Below are 23,537 nucleotides of genomic sequence, written 5' to 3'. Positions count from 1 at the left end.
ATTTTTATAAAATATCTTAAATCTAAGTTCGAAATTGGTTTAGTTACTTGGAACGGTTTACATTGTAGAAAGAATTTAGTAGCCCTGTTATTTCAGTTTTTATATCGTTTATCCACTTATAACATATGAAGACTTCATTCCAAAAAATATGCTATACATATTTATCAGTCTAATATTAATCTGTAGTATGTGTTGTTGCACAGAATCAATCTCCATATATCTTATTTTCACATTATGCTACTTATATCATAAATATAATTCTGCTTACAATTCAATTAATATCAATAAAATTTTTATTGCATTTATATTCTATTAACGCACACATAAATTTGTCAATAGAAACAATAATGAAAGTAAAGAAACTACAGCAGTACATAAAGTTTTGTTATGGTCTTCTGTGGTACTTAATAACATTTAAAAAATTATCACGGTTACTGCTCAAAAATTTGCAAATATCTTGTATAAGTGTATATGCAATTATGTTACTTTTTCTTTTATAAATTATTGTATATTGCAAAGATTCAATTTTTAGAGGTATTAAACATAAGTAGAATGTCTTGCTTAACTTAAAATTATCTAATATTTTGTTTTTAAATGTCTAATTCGACATAAATTCATCTTTGATTATATGCTTTATATACAAATTGTAATTTAAGTACATTGTATCACGTCGTAATTTATAGAAATTCTTTGAAAATATGTAACAGTTCTGCAATATTTTAAACAAACTGCTATAAAAAGCTATGTTTGGCTGTTTAAAAACACAACTCTATTTATATTTCTGAAAATTATAAATAACATTATACCGAAATTAATGTAACGTTAAAAGACATTGCATTCGATACCTTATTAATGCAATAAAATATTAAATTTATTCTAAACAATGCAAAATTCATTATTTCTCATTTCTGCATTATTCACTTAAAGTACATAAACGTGTCATCTGGAGTATACTCATACATTGTATATTACATCCAAATAATTGAGATAAAATTTTATTTTTTACTCCTTGGAGAAATATCACAATTGTTTCTAATTTTATATTTATATATATATATATATTCTCTTCAGAAATTGGACACAATTATGCCATTTCTTTTTAATTATGCAATGATTATCTTAATAGTATTTAGGAATTTCTCGAAATATATTTCTAAGAGAAGTTATTATTATTTCGAGAGAGTATTAATGTTATTTGCAATTTAACTTACAAATTATATGTCCAAGTACCTTTTGCTGACTGAATGTAGCGAAGAGGGACAATTGTATTTCTAACATCGGGACTTTTTGATCTTCTTACACAATCCTGACTCAAAACCCTGCATCCTGGACTTAGAGCTAAACCATTAAAGTTACTGCGGGGGATGCTGTCACTACTTGCCACTCTTCTAACATCATTGGTTTTCCTTTCTTCACAGTTACCAACTACTGACATTAAATTATCTGGTACAGAGTCCCTAAGTTTATATGCATTCTGATTATTTCCAAAATATTTTGAATTTGTGTTAACAGATATATTTTTGGGACTTCGCATTGAACAAGTTTCCACATAACCATTACGACGAACTTTTTGTTTATCAGCATTATCATCGATCGAATGCCGATCATATGTAGGATGATCAAGATTACAGTTTGCATCGTTATCAATACACTGGCAAGGAATTACCATACTATCAAGAGAATCCGAAAATTCAGGACTTGGAATTGAAGAAACACTACCCATATGAGAGAAGGTAACCGTCCCCTGAGTATTTTGGGGACGGCGTCAGAAACATCATTCTTCTAATTCATCCATTCGATTTCTAACTGCCATTTCTACCACTTCCAAACTCGGATAGTCAAGCTCTTTAACTAAGCATAAAACAGCTGATAAAATGTTGGAATTCTAAAATCACAATATTTTGTTATTTCTGTTCCATATTTCTAGATTTGTATAAAAACACATGAAACATACTCTTGTAACAGGCCTCCTGTGATAGTGAAACTGTGATCTACACTTCTCCTTATCTGAATGTCTTACCCATCCATGCACTTGGTTTAAATCTTCCTGTAATATTGAAAAATTCTATTCTGTTCATTATTTTAGCTAGAAAGAGAGTCAACATGTTTCAAATTAACATTAATTTTTAATTCTAACCCTCTCTACATTATGATGAACTGCCATTCGTCTAGGTTGAGATGATGGTTGATGTTGCTCTTCATAATCTTTAATTCTATGGTCATGATGTTCTTTATATTCAGATTTCAGTCTATTATCGTAGTCATAACTATTTCTATCTGCGCGTCTTTCATCTATAATTTCATTTGTAGAGTATTGTGTCCTTGGAGATGTTGGTGCGTATGTTCGTTGTGGTGTATCATTATTACTATATTCTGCATAAGATCTTCTGTCATCATAATCTCCATTATGTCTAGAAATTGCTGGTCGGTCATCGTATTCCTAAAAATAATTATAATTCAAAAAGTATTTGTAGTGTATTTATATCTAATATTTCTAAGATTTATAGAATATTATAAAATTAATTTAAGTTAATGATTAGTTTGTATTTGTTAATAAAATTGATAATTGGATGGTCCAATGCTTCAGTGAACCATTCATTATAACTACTTATCTTAAACTGGAATCTAAACTATTTCTGTAAATTAAAGCTACTGTAAAAGTTAGTACCAAATACAAAAATGTTTAAATGTCATCACAAAACATAATAAAATTTATGGTCTTTTTTTTAAAATCACAAATGATTTCTGTTTTTGAAATTATTCTTCATATTAATACAAATAGAAATATTAGAAAGACAAGTATATATTGCATATGATTAAATATACAAAATATATTATACTTGATTGATATTGTTTATTAATTAAGGAAAACCATTTAATTTTAACAATATCACTAAGTGATAAATTGTAAGTAACGCATAAGTTTAACTAATGAACACTAGAACTATCAAGGTAACACTAGAAGTAAATTACTACTTTGCACAAACATTGTGCAATCTATAGGATGTACCTTGATCATTTCAATAGTGTTAGTGGCCACGTTTTCACTGATGTTGCGCGACTCTGTACGTATAGTGTCATCTTTGCTTTGATTCTTTGACTGTCCATTCTGTTGCTGTCAGTATATGATTGCAGACAAAAGGAGCAATAATAAAATCATGCTTATTCGTTAAATATTAATTTAGATATATTGCTCAACAATGTTACTAAGATGGAGAATTAATTATATTTCTAAGTTTAGTACTAAAATAAAATCAATTTATTGAGAACTTTAATATATAGAATAATTATTTTCTTTCATATTTTCACTACACATATAAACATATTAGTATAAATCCTTTTACATGCAAAATAAACATACAATTGACTTACCTCATACGTATACTGATTATTTTGAGAATAATGATGTGATGGTGATGCATTATAATTTGCATTTCTATGATCTGGATCATGGTACTCTTCTTGAGCATGTTGTGTTTCTTCAAAACTTCTCTGTGAACAAGTAGTTTTATAAGTCTTATAACAAATTATACCTGCACATTAAATAAATGTATGCATATTTATATATGTCATAGCATAATGAGAACATAATATAATGCATAATTTTTGTAACAAAATTATCATAAAAGGTTTATAAAATTATTATAAATGAAATTATTATAAAAATAATTGATACAGCTTGAATTTTATATTACCTGATCACTTGAGGAACTATATCTTCGATGTCGAATCACTTCAGTTTCTTCAATATACTCAGTAGTAATATCCTAATTGTGTAAATGTTATTCAAATGTTAAGACTTTGTTAAAAACGTATTAACATATCATAACATTCTATTTTTATGAAATCATTATGATAGGATTAAACAAAAAAATAGATTAAAATTTAATGGTAGATTTAGTTAATAATATTTGCACAACATATATCATTAATAAAACCAAAGTTTCAATGAAGACATTATATATAGCAAAGTAATAAAAAATGATTTATACAAATATAGTGTGAAGAAGGCCTTTTTTTATAAATAGTTTTACCTCTGGACTAACTGCATCTGATTGTGGTGGAGAAGCATACATGTCAAGAGGATGGACTAAAACACGACCTCTTGTTAATGCAGTTTGCACTTCCTCAGGTGATACTATTTCATCATCGAGCTTTTGTAGATTTGGTAAAGCTTTTAAAACTGCTAACCGATAACTAGAAATAAATAAATTACTTAACTAACCTACTCAGATAATTAATAAATCTTTTAATTGCCATACACAATACCCTTCTTTCTCAGCACAAGGATTTTCACCAAGCCATAAATTTCTTAAATTTGGTAAACCTTGAAGATAACAAACTTCATTCAAATCTTCAATATTATTATTTCTAACAAATAATTCTTGAAGACTTAAACAGTATTGAAAATCAGCAAGGGTGTTGATATGGTTAACACTATAAACAAATGAAAAAGATTTTAAAATATAATATAGTATTAATATGAATATGTTACATGTTATTTATGTTTATATTAAAGTTTATTATATTTTTAATGCCATATTACAATTACTTAGCTTTGCTAACAATTATAAAAATGGATTTCAAAATAAAATCAAAATATATAAACCCAATTGTAATATAAGGTTACATGAACATAGAAAGTTACATGCTTAAAATACATAGGATCACTAAGGTAAAATGTTTCATATAGAAAGGTGGGTGTAACCACCTAAGTAAATGAGATTATATATTATATTCTTATATATTTATTTTTTTTTAGTCTTATATATATACATTCTATTCTGTATATTTTATATATTAGATGTGTAATAAATGCTGTTATTTCACTAAATTCCATTTCATTTAAATTAATTTAAATAAAATCTATTATATTACTAATAGAATTTTTAATATTGATGTCATTCTTAATATACATTATAAAAAACATTATGTGCCAGTATTTATATCAAATTAGTTTTATTTTTCTTCAAGGATATTGAAATATATTACAATGAATTCAAAATATGTGGGTAGAACAACTTCTGAGGTAGTAGGTTGTGCCTATGATCTTGAGGTTTATATAAACCTCTCCATAGTAGGAATGCATTAGAGAATGCATTAAAAATTATGAATAAGTGAGATCATTACTATTATGAACTCTTCTTATAAAACAATTTTCAAGTAATAATTTCTACACAATTTGTGTGTGTGTGTGTGTGTGTGTGTGTGTGTGCGTGCGTGCGTGTGTGTGTGTGTATATAAATCTCAAGATTATGATCTTAATTATTTACCTTAATGACAGTACTTCCACATTTTTCATTTTCCTCAAAATGCTTACATCAGTCAATTCTGTACCCCTATATTAACGATATAAATAAATTAATTTATGTAAATATTTAGCTGTATATTATATATTTATAAATATTTAAAAAAAAAAATTATTCCACAAAAGACAACTCGAAATAGTTTACTAATTGTTTAACATTATAAATTAAATACAAGCATGTATAATAACTTTATTAATTTGTATTTATTTTAGTCAATTAAATTATGCAATTTTAAACATAAATATTAAATTGCACTTTCTTATATTTTTATCATTATTAAGAAATGTTTTCATTCTATTAAATATAACAAAACCTAAAATATTTATAATTATTGGAGTAATCTATTTTCCAATAAGAACATAAAACAACTATAAATCGTACTACTGGAACTCCTTAAAAAATAAGCATGTACTACAGTGAACATGTCATTTTAATATAATTACACATAAAATCAATTACATAGTAGTAGAATAAATAACAACTCATTTGAGAAGGGTAATATCGTTATAAACACTTACCAACAATTAAGTTTTTTTACGGCAGAGAAGTCAGACATTCGCGTCCGAGCCACGACCATTTCTTCTGTTAACTTTACCATTATGAAGTTTGTAATTCATATAAATATACTTGAAATAAAGTAGTAATAAAAGATTTTGCAGATGTTAATAACAATTATAAAAAATATGCGATTCAGACCATCACTACAAATTTCTTAACTGTAAATCAAAGACGCAACCAAAACCCATCGCCATGATGGTGTGCCATCAACTAATTGAAAAGTATTACGGTATACGGTAAGATTACAAAGCTTTCACAAAATACTGAAAACATTCTCAATACTGATATGTATTCTACCAGTTCCAAAGGTACATTTCACGAATTACCGCCTCTAGCGGTTGAATGGCCGAACTATACACTGGTTTCTTCTTTTGGTAGGAGAAATGTATGTGTGCTCAGCGAGAGGGGAAATGTGCGTTTGATTTTGTACCACGTGGGCTGTACAAAGTTGACCGAAAACAAACGCTTAGTGTCGATTCGAAAACGAACGGCAAAACGCTACGTTGTACCACGACTTTTATGACTTTCCGATCATTATTTTCGCACGAGAAGTTGTTTTAGCTCTATTGATTGAGCAACGAAATCAAGTTTTTGTAAAACTGCACAATTACATAAATTATTATACAGAAAATTATAAACATTGTAAAATTGTACAATTATTGTAAATTTGCAAATTGAATAACTACAATAATCTTATTTTGCAAATAAGCAAATGGTTTTAATTGCTTGAAATCTTTTCAACAATCACAATCCTCAAATCCTTTCCAATTTCTATAAGTTCAAGAAATAAGTCGTAGAAAATGACGAAAAGGTTCGAGAAAACTGGTAAGTATTAAGAGGATAAGATAGCATAAGAAATATTTGAAACCTTTTGAAATTGGTGAAAACGACGTCATTTTCTGAGAAATTCTGTCGTCAAAAAAAATTTGTCGATCGAAAGAACAATTTTGTATCAGGAAAACATAATAGCATAAAAGGTGGCACAATTTCGCTAATTCTTGGAAATTACGTCATATTCCAGGAATTTTTTTAAAGTTGAAATTTTCGAGTTTTCGAAAAAGATTTTCGTCAGTCTCGATTTTGTATCAAGAGAATATAATTTGGTATATAGTATTGAATAGTAGAAAGGATAAATAACAAGACTGTAATACGCCGTTAAACTATTCTGATTTATTGAAAACCTTTCTAAATATATTTTACACTATATTATATTATATTATATTATTGTAGAGGATGGATCTGTTCAAATATCACTATTACAGTCTATAAGTCGTGAGCACTTTATTAAAGAAATGCTTTGATACAAAGCGCAAGTCCTGGTCGCGTCCTGCTGCGTCGCGTTGATGCCTCGACCTGTCGGCGTCCTGTTGATACCGATCCGTCACATTATATTATATTTTATTTCATTCTATTTTATTTTAGTTTGTTTTATTTTATTATACATTTTATTTGCAATAAATAATTTCATTTTTTATCGTAACATATAATCATTTCCACGAAGATCGTTACGGCTAGTTGCTGTTGGTTCCTGTTGGGTGCTTGTGACATCCTGATTGTTGTTTCTACTCCCAAGGTGGCTTTTCTGTAATCTATACAAAAAAAGCAATGTACTTCTAATATTTAATTAAACTTTTAAGCAATTTTTATGTTTTTTTCGTCCTTAACTTTCATTGGTCGGTGATATGAATGTATATTTTTCGCCGTGCAAGCGAAATATGCATATAGTTCGACCGTTTGCAGATAGAGGGCCTTATTTCTAGTATGGATCTTCCAGCTGTTTTTTTTAACATTGCATCGGCGATCTCTCTATTCACCTTTGATAATGCAGCTATACGACTCGTATTCATTCCTTTGATTAAGTTCAAATTTCTTTTACAAGTAATTGCGAAAAATATATAAAAATAGTAAAATATATATTATCAACAAATGCTGAAAGTTTTTGTTATAAAATATGTTCTATAGATTAATAAACTATATAATATAATTTTTCATAGTGTAATTATAGTTTGAAATGATCTTTGACTTTGAATACATTCCACTCTATATATTATTCTTTTTTATTTCTAGCTTTGTGAAATAATTTACTAGGGAAATTGTTCCCGCTTTACCGATGTACTCTTTTCTTTTTCTTTTCGTTATAGTTGGTTATAGTTAAAGTATTGAAGTTTCCTAAAATCGAAGACGCACTTGTGTTTAAAGAATGTTGATACGTACATGATAACACGTGTTGGAACATATAAGGAAGTAAAAATAAAACTTTAGTGATCATTTAATTTCTGCAACAGTGTTCATGACGCCTGACATTAGAAAAATGCAGAAGGTTGGAAAATTGAATCCTTCGATTGATATTATTCCATTACAAGGATCTAGTGGAGATTATAAATCAAAAACTATGAATAATAAACATAAAATTGATTCTTCTCATAAATACTTGCGGGATCAATTACTAATATCACGTGTACAAACGGTGATTGAATTATTTTATAACTTTTAGAATTTTTAATTTAACAAGTGTCTAAAATCAACACTTTTTATATTATGCAGTTTACGTGGTAAATTTATGCATTGAACCTTAAAATATAATATGCAATAACTGTGTAATACATATAAATAATTTTATACAAACTAGTTAAATACTTGTATATAATGTCGCTTTTTTAAATAAAATTGTATTTTATTTCACACTTTGAACATCTTTATGTCTTTCAATATTTTTAATTTTGTGGAAAATTACTTAATATAGTCATTAATTCTAATTGTTTTAAGATAATATGTTAGTACATCTTCTACTTTATACTTTAGTACTTCTGAATAATTAATTTTTTTATTGTTTTAGTATATGCATGAAAATGAAAATAAAGTCTATATTGATGTTAATGAAATGGCAGATGCTTTACAAAAGAAGTATAGAGATTACCGTATTAAAAAGCGAGGTCCCTTCAGGATATTAGTGCGTAAAGCATATGATGAACTTACAGAAATGTTTGCAAAGAAATATTGTTCTCGCCAATGGCCTGCTTATGATGATGAAGATGAAGAGGAAGAAGTTGATGTCGAGGTATATATAGATATAATATTTAAATATGATATAGTAAATTTTGAAAGAAATATATTGGTTTTAGTCAGATCCCCAAAATACTATGTTAGATGGAATGCTCTTAAAAATGTATAAAAAATCACAAAACAAACAGAATGGAAATTCCAGTGATAAGGAACTTATAGATATTAGTAGTGATGATGATGTAAGCAAAGTAGAATCAAATTCAAATAAAATAAATGAACCCGAGATTGTGGAGAAAGATCAACAAAAACCAGGTCCATCTTCGGGTACAGAAAAAGCTGTGCATGCTAAAGAAGTCGAACAACAAACAACAGTAAATTTAAAGCTTTCTTTAATAGAGTTACATTTCTTAAACTTATTATTGTTAAATATCATCTACTTCAAATATAATTTAATATGAAATCTACATCGAAATAATAGTACTGATACATGAAGCCTATTATGCCAAAATAATGTTATACCAGAGACATTACCTCATTTACTTTTTATAGCCTAGTAAAGAAATACAACAAACTACTACAGTGAGCACAGCAGCTACTACAACAACCTCAAACACAACGGTAGAATCTTCAAAGAAGCGACAACGCGATAAAGAGGGTGATAGTAGTCAATTCATGTTCATAAAAAAAGTCAAAGGGATACCAATTTCTGAATCCAAAGTCACATTTGCTGACATAGGAGGAAATGATAAAGCTTTAAAAACTGTATGTAAATTACTTGCACATATGAAACATCCAGAAATCTTTAAGCAACTTGGTATATCTCCACCAAGAGGATTTTTACTTCATGGTCCACCTGGATGTGGAAAGACTTTATTAGCGTATGCTATTGCAGGAGTAAGATACTATTTTAGTGTCAATAGTTGGTCTAGTGTCAATAATTGGTTTTATTTGACTATTTATTTAATATTTTTGAAAACTAGGAGTTAGATATACCATTATTGAAAGTAGCAGCACCTGAATTGGTAGCAGGAGTATCAGGCGAAAGCGAAGCAAGAATTCGAGAATTATTTGAACAGGCACTTACAATAGCACCTTGTGTAATTTTTTTAGACGAAATAGATGCTGTAGCACCACATAGAGCCACAGCTCAAAGAGAAATGGAGAGAAGAATTGTTGCACAACTGTTATCATGTTTGGATGGTAATTTACTATTATAGTTAAACTACAGTAAATTACATTAATTTTAAAATAATTTCTCAAGTAGAAAATATGTTATTGGACAGAACTCAGTTTGAAAGAAAATGGTACTAGGGTATTAGTACTTGGAGCAACAAATCGACCTGATTCATTGGACCCTGCATTAAGGAGAGCTGGCCGATTTGATCACGAAGTGTGTCTGGGTATACCAGATAGAGATGCAAGAGCAAAGATTTTAGCTGTACACACAGAAAAGGTAGCACTTGCTCCAAATGTTAGTTTATCCACAATAGCTTCACTTACACCAGGTTTTGTTGGAGCCGATTTAGTTGCATTAATTAGAGAAGCAGCTATGGCAGCTATGGACAGGTAACTGTTTAAATATTCAATAAGTATTTTAAAATTAATTTATTTAATATGGTCAATTATATTTTCCTATGTTCTTATATTCTTATTAGAATACTTGAAGACTTGAAGTCGGTTCCAGATAATAAATCTTCAGAAATTCCAGAAGATAGTACTGTTATTGAGAAAAAAACTGAAAGTTTTGAAAATTCTAGTAATTTAGTCGAAGAAGTAACCATTGAACCATCTACCTCAAATCAAAATAATGTTTCTAAGTTAAATAAAACGAGTAATGCAGAGAATCATCAAGCAACTTTGGAAATGGATGTAATACAAGAAAATTCCAAATCTCCAGATTTAACAGGGTTACTTACTTGGTTGCGTAATGATCCGCCACTTCCTTCAGAAAGACTATCAAATTTATATATTGAACACAATGACTTTGAAACTGCTGTTCATATAATTCAGCCATCAGCCAAAAGAGAAGGTTTTGCAACAGTACCTGATGTTACATGGGATGATGTCGGTTCGTTACGAGATATTAGAGAAGAATTGCAAATGGCTATACTTGTAAGTATATTTATATTGGCTTAATTAAAAATATTGGAATAATTTGATACACATTTAAAAGATATAAAATATTTTTTTTTGTTTAATATTCTAGGCTCCAATTCGACATTCCGAACACTTTATAGCGCTAGGATTAACAGCACCAACTGGAGTATTATTATGTGGTCCACCTGGTTGTGGAAAAACATTACTAGCTAAAGCTATTGCAAATGAAGCTGGTATTAATTTTATTTCTGTTAAAGGACCAGAGCTTTTAAATATGGTAATAATTTAGATGATTATAATAAATATTATAAGATGCAATTATTAAATATTTTATTTTTATTATTTCAGTATGTCGGTGAAAGTGAAAAAGCAGTTCGACAGTGTTTTATTAGAGCTAGAAATTCTGCTCCGTGCGTTATATTTTTTGACGAATTGGACGCATTGTGTCCCAGACGATCAGAAGGTGACAATTCTGCTACTTCACGTGTTGTAAATCAAATGTTGACTGAAATGGATGGAGTAGAAGGACGACAAGGAGTATTTTTAATGGCTGCGAGCAATCGTCCTGATATTATAGATCCAGCAGTATTAAGACCAGGAAGATTAGATAAGATTTTATATGTTGATTTGCCTACCTCAGCAGATCGTGTTGACATCTTAAGAGCACTAACAAAGGTAACGTTTTTGTTTTCAAAAAACATTTTAAACAAATTTGTTCTCTTTAGAAATAAACGTATATTTATAGAATGCAACCAAACCAAAATTAGCTGCAGATGTAAATCTTGAAGAAATAGGATATAATAGTAAATGTGATGGTTATACTGGAGCCGACTTAGCAGCTTTAATCAGAGAAGCTGGAATAGAAGCATTAAGAGAATTAATGGATATGCATTATTCAGGACAACCAGAAATCTCTATGCGACATTTCGTAGTTGCATTTGATAAAATAAGACCATCCGTACAAGAGAAGGTAAACACATTTGTTTCATTAATAAAAAATAAACATTCATTTTTATAAATATAGATTAATTGCATAACAACAATACATGTATAACTTATAGGATATCAAACACTATGAAAAATTAAAAAAATTGTATTCAATTAAAAAGAAATCCGATGATACACCTATGGAAACTCCAACAGATACACCTATAGTAGATGTAGTCATGGAACCTATGGAAACGTGAAATAAAAATAAATCTGAAATAAACATGTAAAAAATCTTCCATTACAAAGTACTTTTAAGCAGATGACAGTGAATTTCACGCAAAAAATACATATTGTATGCCTTAGCCTCATTTTTGTAGTTGAGGCATTCTAGTGTCCATCTCTGTCAATCAAAGATGTAAATGTAATATATTAGATCTTAATTTACTGTTTTAAAATAAAAACTGACGATGTTCTTTATTTTTTAAGTGTAGAATATATGCAATATGAAAATGTTAATGACATTTTTATAAAACAAATCAAATTTATGTTCGATATATTTTTGAATAATGAAAATAATTTTATTTAGTTCAATAAAAAAGAATTAAGCTTACTATGTATACAAAAATTATTAAAAAAAAATTTATGATTCATTTTTTGTCAATAAATAAAGTTTTTTATAATTACTTATTTCATTTATTTGCCTACAAAAATAACTAATTGTGATTTTATTTCTTAATATACACAATATGTGTATACATAAAAACACATTGTATTTATGAAAGACATTTATGTAAATTTACTACCTACAAATATTCCAATAATATTAAAATACTTAATATATACATAATTTTCTTATACATTATATTTTTTATTCTAATTTATTACTTATAATTCATTGTTATAATATCACTTGTTTTTCAGTCTGATATAGATATAATAAGCTAAATTCCAAAAATTAAAGCCAAATTTACACTGTTTCACTTTAGAAGTACACAGTGGATGAACACCTTTCATCCTTATTTCACCCGCGGAAGAAAGCAAAGATGCAAGCAGTGTTCAACAACGATGTTAATAAACATAACAATGTAAATTCGACTTAAGAAAACTGAAATAAACGTAATAGAATATACGTCTTAATGTAGTATACTGTTTCAAATTATATAATACTTTAATTTACGTATAAAATAACAATATTAGGAATAATATAAAAAAATATCTAAAATAGATTTCTTGCTGAAAAATATTTTTTAATGAAATATAACTGTTTTATAAGGCAAAATATAAAACTTATTAACTTAACAACTTCATTGTGGTACATGTGGTTCTGTTGTTCGATTTTGCACAATCCAAGGATGTCTTAAAACATCTTCTAAAGGTAATCTATGATTTGCGTCAACTACTAATAGCTAGAATAAAAAAATGAAAAGTTATCGCTTATTATTTTCATATAGTCAAACTTTTTAATTATTTAATTTAATTATTTAGTTTAATAATGCACTTTTTTATTTTACAAACATAAAATAACAGCTCACCTTAGATATTAAATTTTTCGCACCTTCACTAATAAAGTTTGGAAATTTATATTGAGCTTTCTTAATTTTTATATATGTTTCATCATAAGTTTCAGCTAAAAAAGGAGGTTTACCAACTAAACATTCATAACAAAGCACACCAAGTCCCCATAAGTCTACAGTATGATCATGTGTTTTTCCAACAACCATTTCTGGTGGTAAATAATCTAAAGTACCACATAAAGTATTTCTCCTAGATGAGGGTGCATGGACAGACCATCCAAAATCTGCCATTTTTAATTCACCCTTTATACCAAGTAATAAATTTTCAGGCTTGATATCACGATGTATCACCTTTTTACTATGACAATATTTTAAAGCATCAGCTAATTGAGATACATATGTTGCTGTTCTAATTTCATCAAAACGTTTCTCTGGTTGTGCATTCAATTCTTTAAATAATTCTCCATTTGGGGCATATTCCAAAATTAAATATACCCTTTTATCATCATGAAAATATCCATACATTTTTAAGATATTTGGATGCCTATACGAAAAATAAGAATGGTACATTTACTCTAATTCATCTTATAAAAGATATTATTTATATTGTAGCAAAAGTTGATGGAACAATCAAATGTAATTTTAAATTTAAATAAATTTTAAGATATTGAAGTTTTTATGATAACAGTCAATATTTTCTTTTTACTATAAATATTAAAATTTTTTACCTTAAATGTGTTTGAATTTCTATTTCCCTCCTAACTTGATGTTCCACATCAGCTTTCTGTATTTGTGCTTTAAATAATACTTTCATAGCAATGATGAATTTTGATTTCTTCTCTCTAGCTAGATAAACATTTCCAAATTTTCCTTTTCCCAATGGTCGTCCAATATCAAAATCAGTTAAAACCCATTTCTTTTCACTTTGACTCTTTTTATTTGTATTGCTTTGTTCTACATTCTTCTCAATGTCTCTATTTTTTTCAGTTTTATTTTCCTTGTCATCATCAGTTATATTTGATATATATGCTATCGTGTTAGAAGATATAGGTAATTTAGGTGGCGGCATCAATTCTGTTGACTTTTTAGAGCTCTTTTCTTTAATTTGTTTGATATTTGCCAAATAAGTATTGCATTGACTGTTTGTACTATTTAAATTTTCTGTATTTCTTGATGTATTCTCAGTCAATACAGAACTTACTTTTGATATCTTTAACTGTTTAAGATTATTTTCAACTTGAGAAATTGCCTTTTGTGTTTGAGACTTAGATCTCTTATCCTTCAGCATTGCTTAAATATAACCTATGATTGAAAATAGTATAAAGCATTAACAAATAGAAGTCTTTTAATAAACAATTAATTTATTACATAATGCAAGAATTAAAAATTATAAAATTATACAAAGATTCATTATATGTTAATAAAAAAATTAAAACTCTGTAAAATATACACATATTTCGCATAAAAATTTTATAAACAATATTTAAAGAATAAAGTACAATGTATTATTTATAAGGTTACAATGAATTGATATTTTAAAAATATTTTACATAATAAAAGAAACAATGTCCAGATTTTAAATAACTATATTAAGAAATTAATAACAATAACTAAAACACTTACGTTTAAAGCAAGAAATACAAATTCTCTTACAAACGTTGTATCTTCAATTCTATTTCAAAATAACGAATTTCCACACTTTATTCTCATTGGCCAGAATATTCCATCATGTATAGAAAATAAATTACAAGATATTCAACTCTATTAAGAAGTGAGAGTCATAGTTAACAGCGCTACGTATTATAAGATCTGTAAAGACCAAAAAATTCAATAATTTCAAATTAATATTAAATTATATTAATAACTAAACATAACAAAATTACATTTTTCATATATATTTTTGCACAAATCCTATTTATATAAATATTAAGAATGTAAAATAGATGTATGGGTCTGGAAGTAAATAATAACTAAAATTTGATAAAAATCAAATTTTAGTACTAAATTAATAATTAATGTTCATATATTACTTTTAGTATCATTAATTTAAACTAAAATATGAAATACAATATATCATTATGTACATGTGTGTCAATGTAAACGGATGTAATATTTTGGGAAATATAAATAAATTTTTAAAATAATGTATTAATGTATTTATGCATCACGATTACGATTGTAATAAACGAGAATAGCTTCTTTATAAGAATTAAACATTTGTTGTTGTAGGTTAAAGTATAAACTATCACAATAAAAGTACTTTTTATATTTTAATAGCAATTTTATATTTTACTAGGAAAAATGGACAAAATATGTATTGTTTTGTATGAATTTTAAAATATTCATTTATTTGGTAAGAGTAATATATTTATTACAGTTTAACAAACATTTGTAAACAGGGTTTCTTGTATGTCTATATTACAGACCACATTTAGAAAAATATTTTATATAGAACACAATTTATATCTTTGATACTAACTTAAAATTTAATAAAACTAAGTTACTGTAAGTGGAAACGATATAGCACAGTCGTAAAATTATAAATTTTAGTGATGAACTAAAATTTATACGTTTCAAATACCGAAGTATCGAGTCTCTTGTAAGACCGTACGATATTAATTTGAAACTATTCCTTTCAAAAGTATATGTCTTAATCTTTAATTACATGTTAACTTTTATTAATACATTATTGTTATTGTGTAAGAAGTAATAGAGACTTATTGCTATATAGTTTTGATTACAAAGATTTTAAATGAAAGTAATTTACAAATAACATTCGCAGTTCAACATTTAAATTACCTGTACAAAATGCGTACGGTCCTAGATGCGATTATATCAATGGGTGTTTCTTTTTAAAGTTTTAATTTACAACTGGACTCTATCGTTTACACCTAATATACATAGTTCATTCTAAATATGGCCATAATTTCATATGCAATGTTAGAGTAAAATTTTTGTTATTTCAAGTACAAATTAAACTTCATTATTCAAAAGTTTCTTATCAAATAGGAATTCTCCTAATACTCCATTTGTTGCTATCATTTTGCCCAAAGTTGAAATTTTTCCTGCAAGATCACGTTGACCTTTGTATTGTTCAGTTAGAAATTCTCCAGTGAGGTAGTCCACCAACTGAAATTAATCAATTTGGAACAATGAAATAAACTTAAGATTGTAATCACATGCATTTTTTCTGCAATATAACTTACATGATAGTCATTGAAGTTGCTGTCTTTTGGCTTTTCACAGTGTTTGATAATATTGCGAATCTTTTTTGTAACGTCAGTTTCTAATTCAAGAGCGTTTTTTAGAGCTTCAATACCGTTACTCCAGGTCTCGCGCAATGGTCCCAGCTAAAAACAATATTTGTATATTTTTAATTATATGATTAAATTGTACATTATAAAACATAAATTAAAATAAAATTATATTTATAATAAAATAGTTCTAAATGCACACCGAACTGATGTCCAAGAGTTTGCTAACATCGTCTGTTAAATGACCACGCATTAACAGATATTCAATAATTTTTATTGCATGTTCTCTTTCTTCACTGGCAGAATCAAAGAAAAACTTGCTAAATCCTGGACGATTAACTGTATCACGAGCAAAATGAGCACCCTAAAATAAAGAAGAATGTATAAATATAATATTTCTCAACAAAATACATTGTAAAACAATGAAAAAATGCAATTACCATTGCAAGATAAGTCATAGCAGCGTTAATCTCAGTATTCACTTGAGCTTTCAATTCATTCGTGCATGAATTAGCCATTTGCGTCCAATTCTTTGGTATATCAAATACAGATCTGGATGTACCTACAAGTATTAATTAAGTATTTATTAATGATAAAAATACATAATATATATTTTATTAAAATTTTAAATGATACATAAAGAAATAAAAACAGCTAAAAGTAATAAACGATATTTAAAAAACTATATATAACATTTTTTACAAAATATGCTGAAATACTATTGTAACATTTCACAATACTGTAGATATATTACTTATTGAAATCATAAATAGATAATAAAGTAATGATCACATGTAATTTATCAAATCTAATGAAATCTTGTATACACTTAAGATAAGATTATATTCTCATATCTTTTATAAGTATAAAGATATATAGTTAGCTACAAATTACTTCAATTGCCATTATTTTGTTAGTGTCTAACTTTGAATATTATTTTTAATTTTTTCTGATACAATACATGTATTCTGATGTATTAATATATACAACAAATATACTATAGTAGATAAAAACGAAACTAGTATAAAAAATAATTATCATAAAATTGGAATAAATGCTAAAAGCTTTTATTTAAGGCTGAAACAAAAACCAGTTTGTGATATTATAAAATGAAGTCAATGATGTAAAGTAGGTTGGTTAGATTAAATTATCTGACTTCTCAGAACAATGTACAGTACACATTTATATTGAATGTGGACTTTAGAACAAGTAATCAATACGTTTACATTGTCACGTAAAGCTTATCAAGTGTTATCATTGTATAAATAAGATAGTCGATAATGCTTACTAATTAACAGTCTAGAATCATGAAAGTCTATTAGCTTGTTCTGAAGCTTAGAAAATTATGTATCAAATATCTTTTTAATACAAAAAGATAATTAATTTTCAAGACAAATTATTACAAATAAATACATAAAATATAACATAATAGTGAAGGATATATAGAACTTATAAAGTCAAATTTAGTTTTATTATAGTATAATTACTGGCTCTAATTGTTATATTATTTTATTAATGTATTTTGCACCTAATATAGAATAATTTTCTTTTTAGTTATATGTACAACAGTAATATTGATCATGGATTTTCAATAATGATGTACATTGAAATATTTTATCTTTGTTCATTCATATAAAGAAATAACTTTTAATTAGATTAAAAAAATATTAAGAATATAAAGAGTATAATATAAAATATATAAGATATAAAACATACAAAATATACAAATTTTATACATAAAAATAATGTTAAATTATCTGAAATACATATTTATTTCAAAGAACACAAATATACAGTGAAAGTACATGTAACATGATAAATAATCCAATGAACGAGGAAATTAAAAAATTTATATTATAGGCATTGGATCATAATCATTTTCACAATATCTAATATATATTTCTGGCAATGTTTATACATACGAATAATGACACAATGTGAGCTATGAAATCATATTCATGACAAATAAGTTCAGTTACCTAAAATGTTCAAAAGTCAGGTGAAGAATATAAAGGAGTGTTCAGAGGATCAATATTATTGTCAATATTTAACATTCTCAACATTTTATTGACAATATATATATAGATGGTCTAGAGTCTAGGGAATAATCTCTTATATACGATAATGTTGAGAACCTTAAATATTAACAATGATATTGATTGTCTAAACGCATTGCAATATGTAAAATTATGTTCTTTCAAAATAACAGAAAAATAATATTACATGAAAATTAATGTATTAAAACATAGAATATAGAGGTAATTGATAATGTTTATAATTTTAGAACACTAATATTTAAAGCTAATATTATTTAACTTTTAATATTGTTATTTGAAACACATTGAAATTTTACATCAAATAAAACACGAATTAGAGAAAATAATGTACAATATATCTTCCTTACATATGTTACGTTTTAAGGAAAAGAAGTTGTTTACGAGGAATACATATACGCATTAAGTTGTTGCATTACGACACGAACAGATTATAATTATATACATATATTATTTCGCTGTATTATTAGGTGCTAATTAAAACATATCAAAATTAGTAAATATACCATACCTGTATGTTTAGCATCTTTTTAGGAAATAAAAAACAGTTTGTCCAAGGACAATACGGACTTAAAAATGGAGAGGATAAGAAATCACAATGGAATCTGTTAGGAAATACCATGCTAACCTTAATCGATGTTTTTACACAAAAATGTTAAAAGAGTATTCAAAACAAACATTGTAAGATAAATAATAGACTTACATTGAAGTTTATTTCCTAGCGATCCATTGATGCAAAGAAAAGTGACGAGGAAAATGTAAATCAGCTTCATTGTTGAATTCCTTCAGAGGCTAGAATTCGAAAAATCGCGAAAGCACTTGTAATTTTACTTTTCGGGAGCAACCTTTATACGCACTGGTATAGAAGGCTGCTTTTAGTGAAGCTAGATAAGAGAACGTATGTGAACTAAACACGATGTACGATCATAGATTATTTAATAATTGACCAACAAATGCGTATCATTCGTAAGTAGTCGACGGGGACGAACTGGAATTTTCTATCCCCTTTCTATCACGCATGCGCCCTACCTATCAGCTGACTATGACTGTGTGAAAACTACCAACGAATACGGTTCTTCGACGTTCATTGTTGGAAGAACGTCGAAGCGAGAGTATTCACGTTTCCTTCCTTTGTACAAGCACATTATTTGATCAGGTATGTGAATATAGGCAATTTCAATCTCATTTATTAATGTACAAATATTTATATAGTATAAATAGAAAATAAAATTAATGCAATAATGAAAAATGTTTAATTATATGTTACTTCATTATCATTTGATATATGAGATACTGCGCATTTGTAAATGTAATAACGAAAATACCGATGTACAGCATTTGATATCTATTGATAATATAAATTTTTCTTTCTTTATTATAGGCGCGTGACATATACGTATTATATGTGCGAATCCACATCATTTATTTTGTATCTTAAGCCATATTCAGTATTCTATTCGTAACTGGGCTATCGTACATCTTTATTATCGCTTTTCAGTTATTAATTTAGCATATTCTTATAAGTGTGAAATTAGTTACACATACTATTTAAAATTTAACGTCGTTATCATTAATCACGCATTTGTAATGTACTTTGAAGTTATTAAAATTATTAAGATTATAATTCCTTAATAAACTGATATTAGAAATAAAAATGGATTTTAACAATTTTAGATAAATTAAAATAATATTAGATACTTGATCCCTTATATTTAAATAGCACAAATATTCAATATTTTATTTATTATTTAAAATTGCAGAAAACATGTTGTTCTTTGGAATATTATCCATTCTTCTGGCAGTTGCTGCTGCTGAAGATACATGCTATGATGATTCACTAGCAGTATGTGACCCAATACCAAAAGGTGATACAGAAATATTTAATATTTTAAAGACTTATACCTCTATTGAAATTTCTTTGTGCTTATAAATATATTAACATTTAAATTTTTAGATGGAAAATCAATGTTAAACTGTAATGCAAAATATGGACATATTGAAAGACATCCTCTGATTGATCTTCAATCATATGCAAATGCTAATATAAGAGTCAGCTTCGAATTTTTGCTAATGTCTAGTTATTTTGGAAATTATGAAGATCAACGTCATGGATTTAAGAAATTATATCGTAAATTTTCTGATGAATTGTGGGAGGATGCAATTAACATAATCAAATATGTTACCAAACGAGGTGACACAATGGACTTCAATCAACCACCACATTTGACAGAACCTGTATGTTGATTGTTGCACTTTATAATTCATATATTGTATAACATAAAAAGAGACAAAGATGTCAAAATTTGTTAATGTTTTATATCTTTTTTTTAGACTTACGAACGAAAAGTAACATATGAATTGAATGAACTTCACAGTTTAGCCAAAGCACTTGACAGACAAAAGGAGCTTGCGAATAAAGCCTTGAATATACATCATGACATTACAAAGAATGATAAGATAAACGATGCTGGTGTTGCTCATTATGTTGAAGAGAGATTCATAGAACCACAGACTGATCGTGTTCGAGATTTGGCCGGCTATATAAATGATTTGAAGAATTTATTAACTGGAAATGATCATTCTATAGCTCTATTTTTGTTTGATGAATATCTTAAGAATAGTTTGTAACTTGTTTACAACTGAAGTTAAAAAAACAAATCAGAATTTCATATCTACTATATTTTAAAAATTCCCTATATGAATAAGTTATGAATAAGTTATCCATAACAAAATATTTTACATTTTTCAGTTATGCAGAATTCTACATTTAGAATTAATAAATATATATGGTGTTATTTTTTGACACATTTCATCTAATAAAGTGTATACTTCATAAATCGTTTCTTTTAATTTCTACATTAATTATTTTTTATATATATTAGGCAATAACAGAGAGAAGCTTTCTGAAAGAAACTCATAGTTAAAAGATTATGTTAAGACTATATAACTATATGTGATTAAGACTACATGGCTATATATAAAATAGACTATAGTTAAGAAATGAATTTCATTAAATATATAGAAATAAAGAAGAATGTAATTTTCTTTTCCAGCATTAATGCACTTAATATATATGAAAAATCGTTCTACAGTTAGTACTTAAAGTTACTAAAATTAAATTTGATTTCATATTAAGCAAATTCTATATTTCATTTTCTTTTTTGTAAAAGATATGTATAAAATGTATAATAATGAACAAACAATAACATATATTTTATTCTTCATTTTTATGAATTGGTTGTGTACATAGTATTTAATTATACCAAATATACATATGTATATATTTTTAATATGTATGTGGTATTGGAATAATTTATCATTTTAATCATATATGTGATTTTACGAAGCTGATTTAATCAATAGTGTTATTGTTATTATATATTTAAATTAACTATTACAAAATGAAGACATATTAGTGAAATATTATAATTATAATATATCCTTATAAAAACAAGAAATTATACAAAAAATTATATTTTTTTAAATTAAATTTCTATTAAAATTACCAAATAATAGTATATTATTTAATTATAACGTAAAACGAAAAGTCATGAAGTATACAAATAATGTGCTTAACCTTTTCGCTACCATGCATCACAAATATGTAACGCATTCTAAAAGCTGCTTAGACTGTTTACTTATCATTTCCCATTATTATATATGTAAAAATATATATCATATTATGTAACATGTAGAAAATTTGAAACTTGGGCTGTGAATAACGACTTTTTCCTTAAACGGCGGTAGCGAAAAGGTTAATATACTATATAAAATTATATTAAAATTGTTTCTAACAAGTAGTTTATAGTAACATTATTTTTAAATATAAAAGTTAGTATCAATAGGAACGATGATAAAAAAATGTTATGAATATAAAATATATAACATATAAATGAGATATAACATTCTTATTGTAATATTTCTTAATAAGTGTGTAAGTTTAATTAATTATTTTTAGATTTATTTTTCTTCTAGTTTCCAATATTATTACTGAATACATAATTTTATGATACATTACTTCAATAAGTACATTTATATCTCATTTTATATAGCCCAGAGTTTATGATTTTACATGAAAGGCAATACACATGTATGTATATCATTTAGTAATGAGCCTCTCATCATTTAGTTTTTTTATATACTACATTACTAAATTAAAATTATATAGCATTGAAACAATAAATAAATAGTATTAATATGAAAATACCATTCTAATTAAAAGAATTAGAAGCGTATTGTACATATTGATTCAGTCTAAAATATATCATAGCTGAAGGCCTCGTTATTCGTATCTACTCTTTTTGTCTGAATGAAAGAAGTGATATATAATACAACTTGAATGTATCTCGATATGTCAGTGCCTGATTTGTTACTCTTTACATAAAAAGTATAAAGATAGTCTATACTAAATCACAATGATCTTTTTACATATAATAAAGATTTTTTTTGAATCTCATCTTATTAATATGTCACGTTTTTAAAGATGTTGCGTTTTCTCATATTCGGCTGTGTTTAATATCTATTACTTTTTCAATACTGTAATAGCTACTTTGTTTATATTATACATAGCATATAATGTCTCTAAATTATCTATGTAAGTGGTTACAAAAAGAAAAATGTATTCCTTCATAATCATTGGTTCCAATTTGAAGATTTCAATCCTTGTAGATAACCAGTCTGTTTTACAATAATATTTCAGTTAATTTCAGATTTTGATTAAAGTATTTCATGTAATGGTATTTATGTTAAATAATAATCTGAAATGATAGAATTCGTATTATATAATGCTATATACATAAATGAAATGCAAATTTTGAA

General features: G+C 26.6%; 5 protein-coding genes across 9 annotated transcripts; 2 read left to right on the top strand and 3 right to left on the bottom strand.

Annotated features, from left to right (window-relative positions):
* Positions 1-90: 90 nt before the first annotated feature.
* LOC117208488 (cilia- and flagella-associated protein 410) lies at positions 91-6,218 on the bottom strand. Of its 4 annotated transcripts, XM_033449677.1 has the most exons (10): positions 5,828-6,216; positions 5,274-5,339; positions 4,270-4,437; positions 4,035-4,197; positions 3,696-3,767; positions 3,373-3,492; positions 3,011-3,115; positions 2,138-2,440; positions 1,955-2,047; positions 91-1,885 (listed from the first exon to the last, which is right to left on the bottom strand). In XM_033449677.1, the coding sequence occupies exons 1-10, from the start codon at positions 5,905-5,907 to the stop codon at positions 1,775-1,777; spliced, it is 1,281 nt and encodes a 426-aa protein (XP_033305568.1). In that variant the 5' UTR covers positions 5,908-6,216; the 3' UTR covers positions 91-1,774. The 4 variants fall into 4 exon arrangements, with proteins under 4 accessions (XP_033305568.1, XP_033305569.1, XP_033305570.1 ...); XM_033449678.1 differs by lacking the exon at positions 3,696-3,767 and having other exon boundaries at positions 5,828-6,218; XM_033449679.1 differs by lacking the exon at positions 3,011-3,115 and having other exon boundaries at positions 5,828-6,215.
* A 1,645-nt stretch (positions 6,219-7,863) lies between these two features.
* Positions 7,864-12,374, top strand: LOC117208500 (nuclear valosin-containing protein-like). 2 transcript variants are annotated; one of them, XM_033449698.1, is made up of 11 exons: positions 7,864-8,334; positions 8,704-8,925; positions 8,994-9,241; positions 9,420-9,764; positions 9,851-10,070; positions 10,154-10,436; positions 10,526-10,982; positions 11,077-11,244; positions 11,316-11,642; positions 11,713-11,937; positions 12,029-12,154. In XM_033449698.1, exons 3-11 carry the CDS (start codon positions 9,008-9,010, stop codon positions 12,152-12,154), a joined length of 2,385 nt encoding a protein of 794 aa, XP_033305589.1. In that variant the 5' UTR covers positions 7,864-8,334; positions 8,704-8,925; positions 8,994-9,007. The 2 variants fall into 2 exon arrangements, with proteins under 2 accessions (XP_033305589.1, XP_033305588.1); XM_033449697.1 differs by having other exon boundaries at positions 7,866-8,334; positions 8,990-9,241; positions 12,029-12,374.
* Positions 12,375-13,123: 749 nt separating this feature from the next.
* Positions 13,124-15,202, bottom strand: LOC117208513 (serine/threonine-protein kinase Aurora-2-like). Its single transcript, XM_033449711.1, has 4 exons — positions 15,035-15,202; positions 14,140-14,713; positions 13,430-13,955; positions 13,124-13,303 (listed from the first exon to the last, which is right to left on the bottom strand). The coding sequence occupies exons 2-4, from the start codon at positions 14,697-14,699 to the stop codon at positions 13,202-13,204; spliced, it is 1,188 nt and encodes a 395-aa protein (XP_033305602.1). The 5' UTR covers positions 14,700-14,713; positions 15,035-15,202; the 3' UTR covers positions 13,124-13,201.
* A 563-nt stretch (positions 15,203-15,765) lies between these two features.
* Positions 15,766-19,725, bottom strand: LOC117208496 (ferritin subunit). Its single transcript, XM_033449691.1, has 5 exons — positions 19,423-19,725; positions 17,106-17,227; positions 16,868-17,029; positions 16,618-16,761; positions 15,766-16,540 (listed from the first exon to the last, which is right to left on the bottom strand). Exons 1-5 carry the CDS (start codon positions 19,490-19,492, stop codon positions 16,385-16,387), a joined length of 654 nt encoding a protein of 217 aa, XP_033305582.1. The 5' UTR covers positions 19,493-19,725; the 3' UTR covers positions 15,766-16,384.
* Positions 19,726-19,736: 11 nt separating this feature from the next.
* LOC117208494 (ferritin-3, chloroplastic) lies at positions 19,737-21,556 on the top strand. The gene is made up of 4 exons (XM_033449690.1): positions 19,737-19,875; positions 20,480-20,584; positions 20,674-20,954; positions 21,051-21,556. The coding sequence occupies exons 2-4, from the start codon at positions 20,485-20,487 to the stop codon at positions 21,345-21,347; spliced, it is 678 nt and encodes a 225-aa protein (XP_033305581.1). The 5' UTR covers positions 19,737-19,875; positions 20,480-20,484; the 3' UTR covers positions 21,348-21,556.
* Positions 21,557-23,537: the final 1,981 nt, after the last annotated feature.

This window comes from Bombus bifarius, unplaced genomic scaffold, assembly GCF_011952205.1.
Source record: "Bombus bifarius isolate JDL3187 unplaced genomic scaffold, Bbif_JDL3187 scf7180000008138, whole genome shotgun sequence".
Classification (NCBI taxonomy): domain Eukaryota; kingdom Metazoa; phylum Arthropoda; class Insecta; order Hymenoptera; family Apidae; genus Bombus; species Bombus bifarius.
This window is presented reverse-complemented; position numbering and strand designations above follow the sequence as displayed.

Coding starts and splice junctions, on each gene's coding strand:
- LOC117208488 (XM_033449677.1), bottom strand. CDS start 5,907: ATGGTAAAGTTAACAGAAGAAATGGTCGTGGCTCGGACGCGAATGTCT. Junction 3,116..3,372: donor ATAATCAGTATACGTATGAG/GTAAGTCAATTG, acceptor ATATACTGACAG/CAACAGAATGGACAGTCAAA. Junction 2,048..2,137: donor TTCATCATAATGTAGAGAGG/GTTAGAATTAAA, acceptor TCAATATTACAG/GAAGATTTAAACCAAGTGCA.
- LOC117208500 (XM_033449697.1), top strand. CDS start 8,158: ATGACGCCTGACATTAGAAAAATGCAGAAGGTTGGAAAATTGAATCCT. Junction 8,335..8,703: donor TAATATCACGTGTACAAACG/GTGATTGAATTA, acceptor TTATTGTTTTAG/TATATGCATGAAAATGAAAA. Junction 11,245..11,315: donor GACCAGAGCTTTTAAATATG/GTAATAATTTAG, acceptor TTATTATTTCAG/TATGTCGGTGAAAGTGAAAA.
- LOC117208513 (XM_033449711.1), bottom strand. CDS start 14,699: ATGCTGAAGGATAAGAGATCTAAGTCTCAAACACAAAAGGCAATTTCT. Junction 13,956..14,139: donor GAAATTCAAACACATTTAAG/GTAAAAAATTTT, acceptor TTTTTCGTATAG/GCATCCAAATATCTTAAAAA. Junction 13,304..13,429: donor CGAAAAATTTAATATCTAAG/GTGAGCTGTTAT, acceptor TTTTTATTCTAG/CTATTAGTAGTTGACGCAAA.
- LOC117208496 (XM_033449691.1), bottom strand. CDS start 19,492: ATGAAGCTGATTTACATTTTCCTCGTCACTTTTCTTTGCATCAATGGA. Junction 17,228..19,422: donor GCTAGGAAATAAACTTCAAT/GTAAGTCTATTA, acceptor TAATACTTGTAG/GTACATCCAGATCTGTATTT. Junction 16,541..16,617: donor GCAACTTCAATGACTATCAT/GTAAGTTATATT, acceptor GATTAATTTCAG/TTGGTGGACTACCTCACTGG.
- LOC117208494 (XM_033449690.1), top strand. CDS start 20,485: ATGTTGTTCTTTGGAATATTATCCATTCTTCTGGCAGTTGCTGCTGCT. Junction 20,585..20,673: donor ATGTGACCCAATACCAAAAG/GTGATACAGAAA, acceptor TTAAATTTTTAG/ATGGAAAATCAATGTTAAAC. Junction 20,955..21,050: donor CACCACATTTGACAGAACCT/GTATGTTGATTG, acceptor TCTTTTTTTTAG/ACTTACGAACGAAAAGTAAC.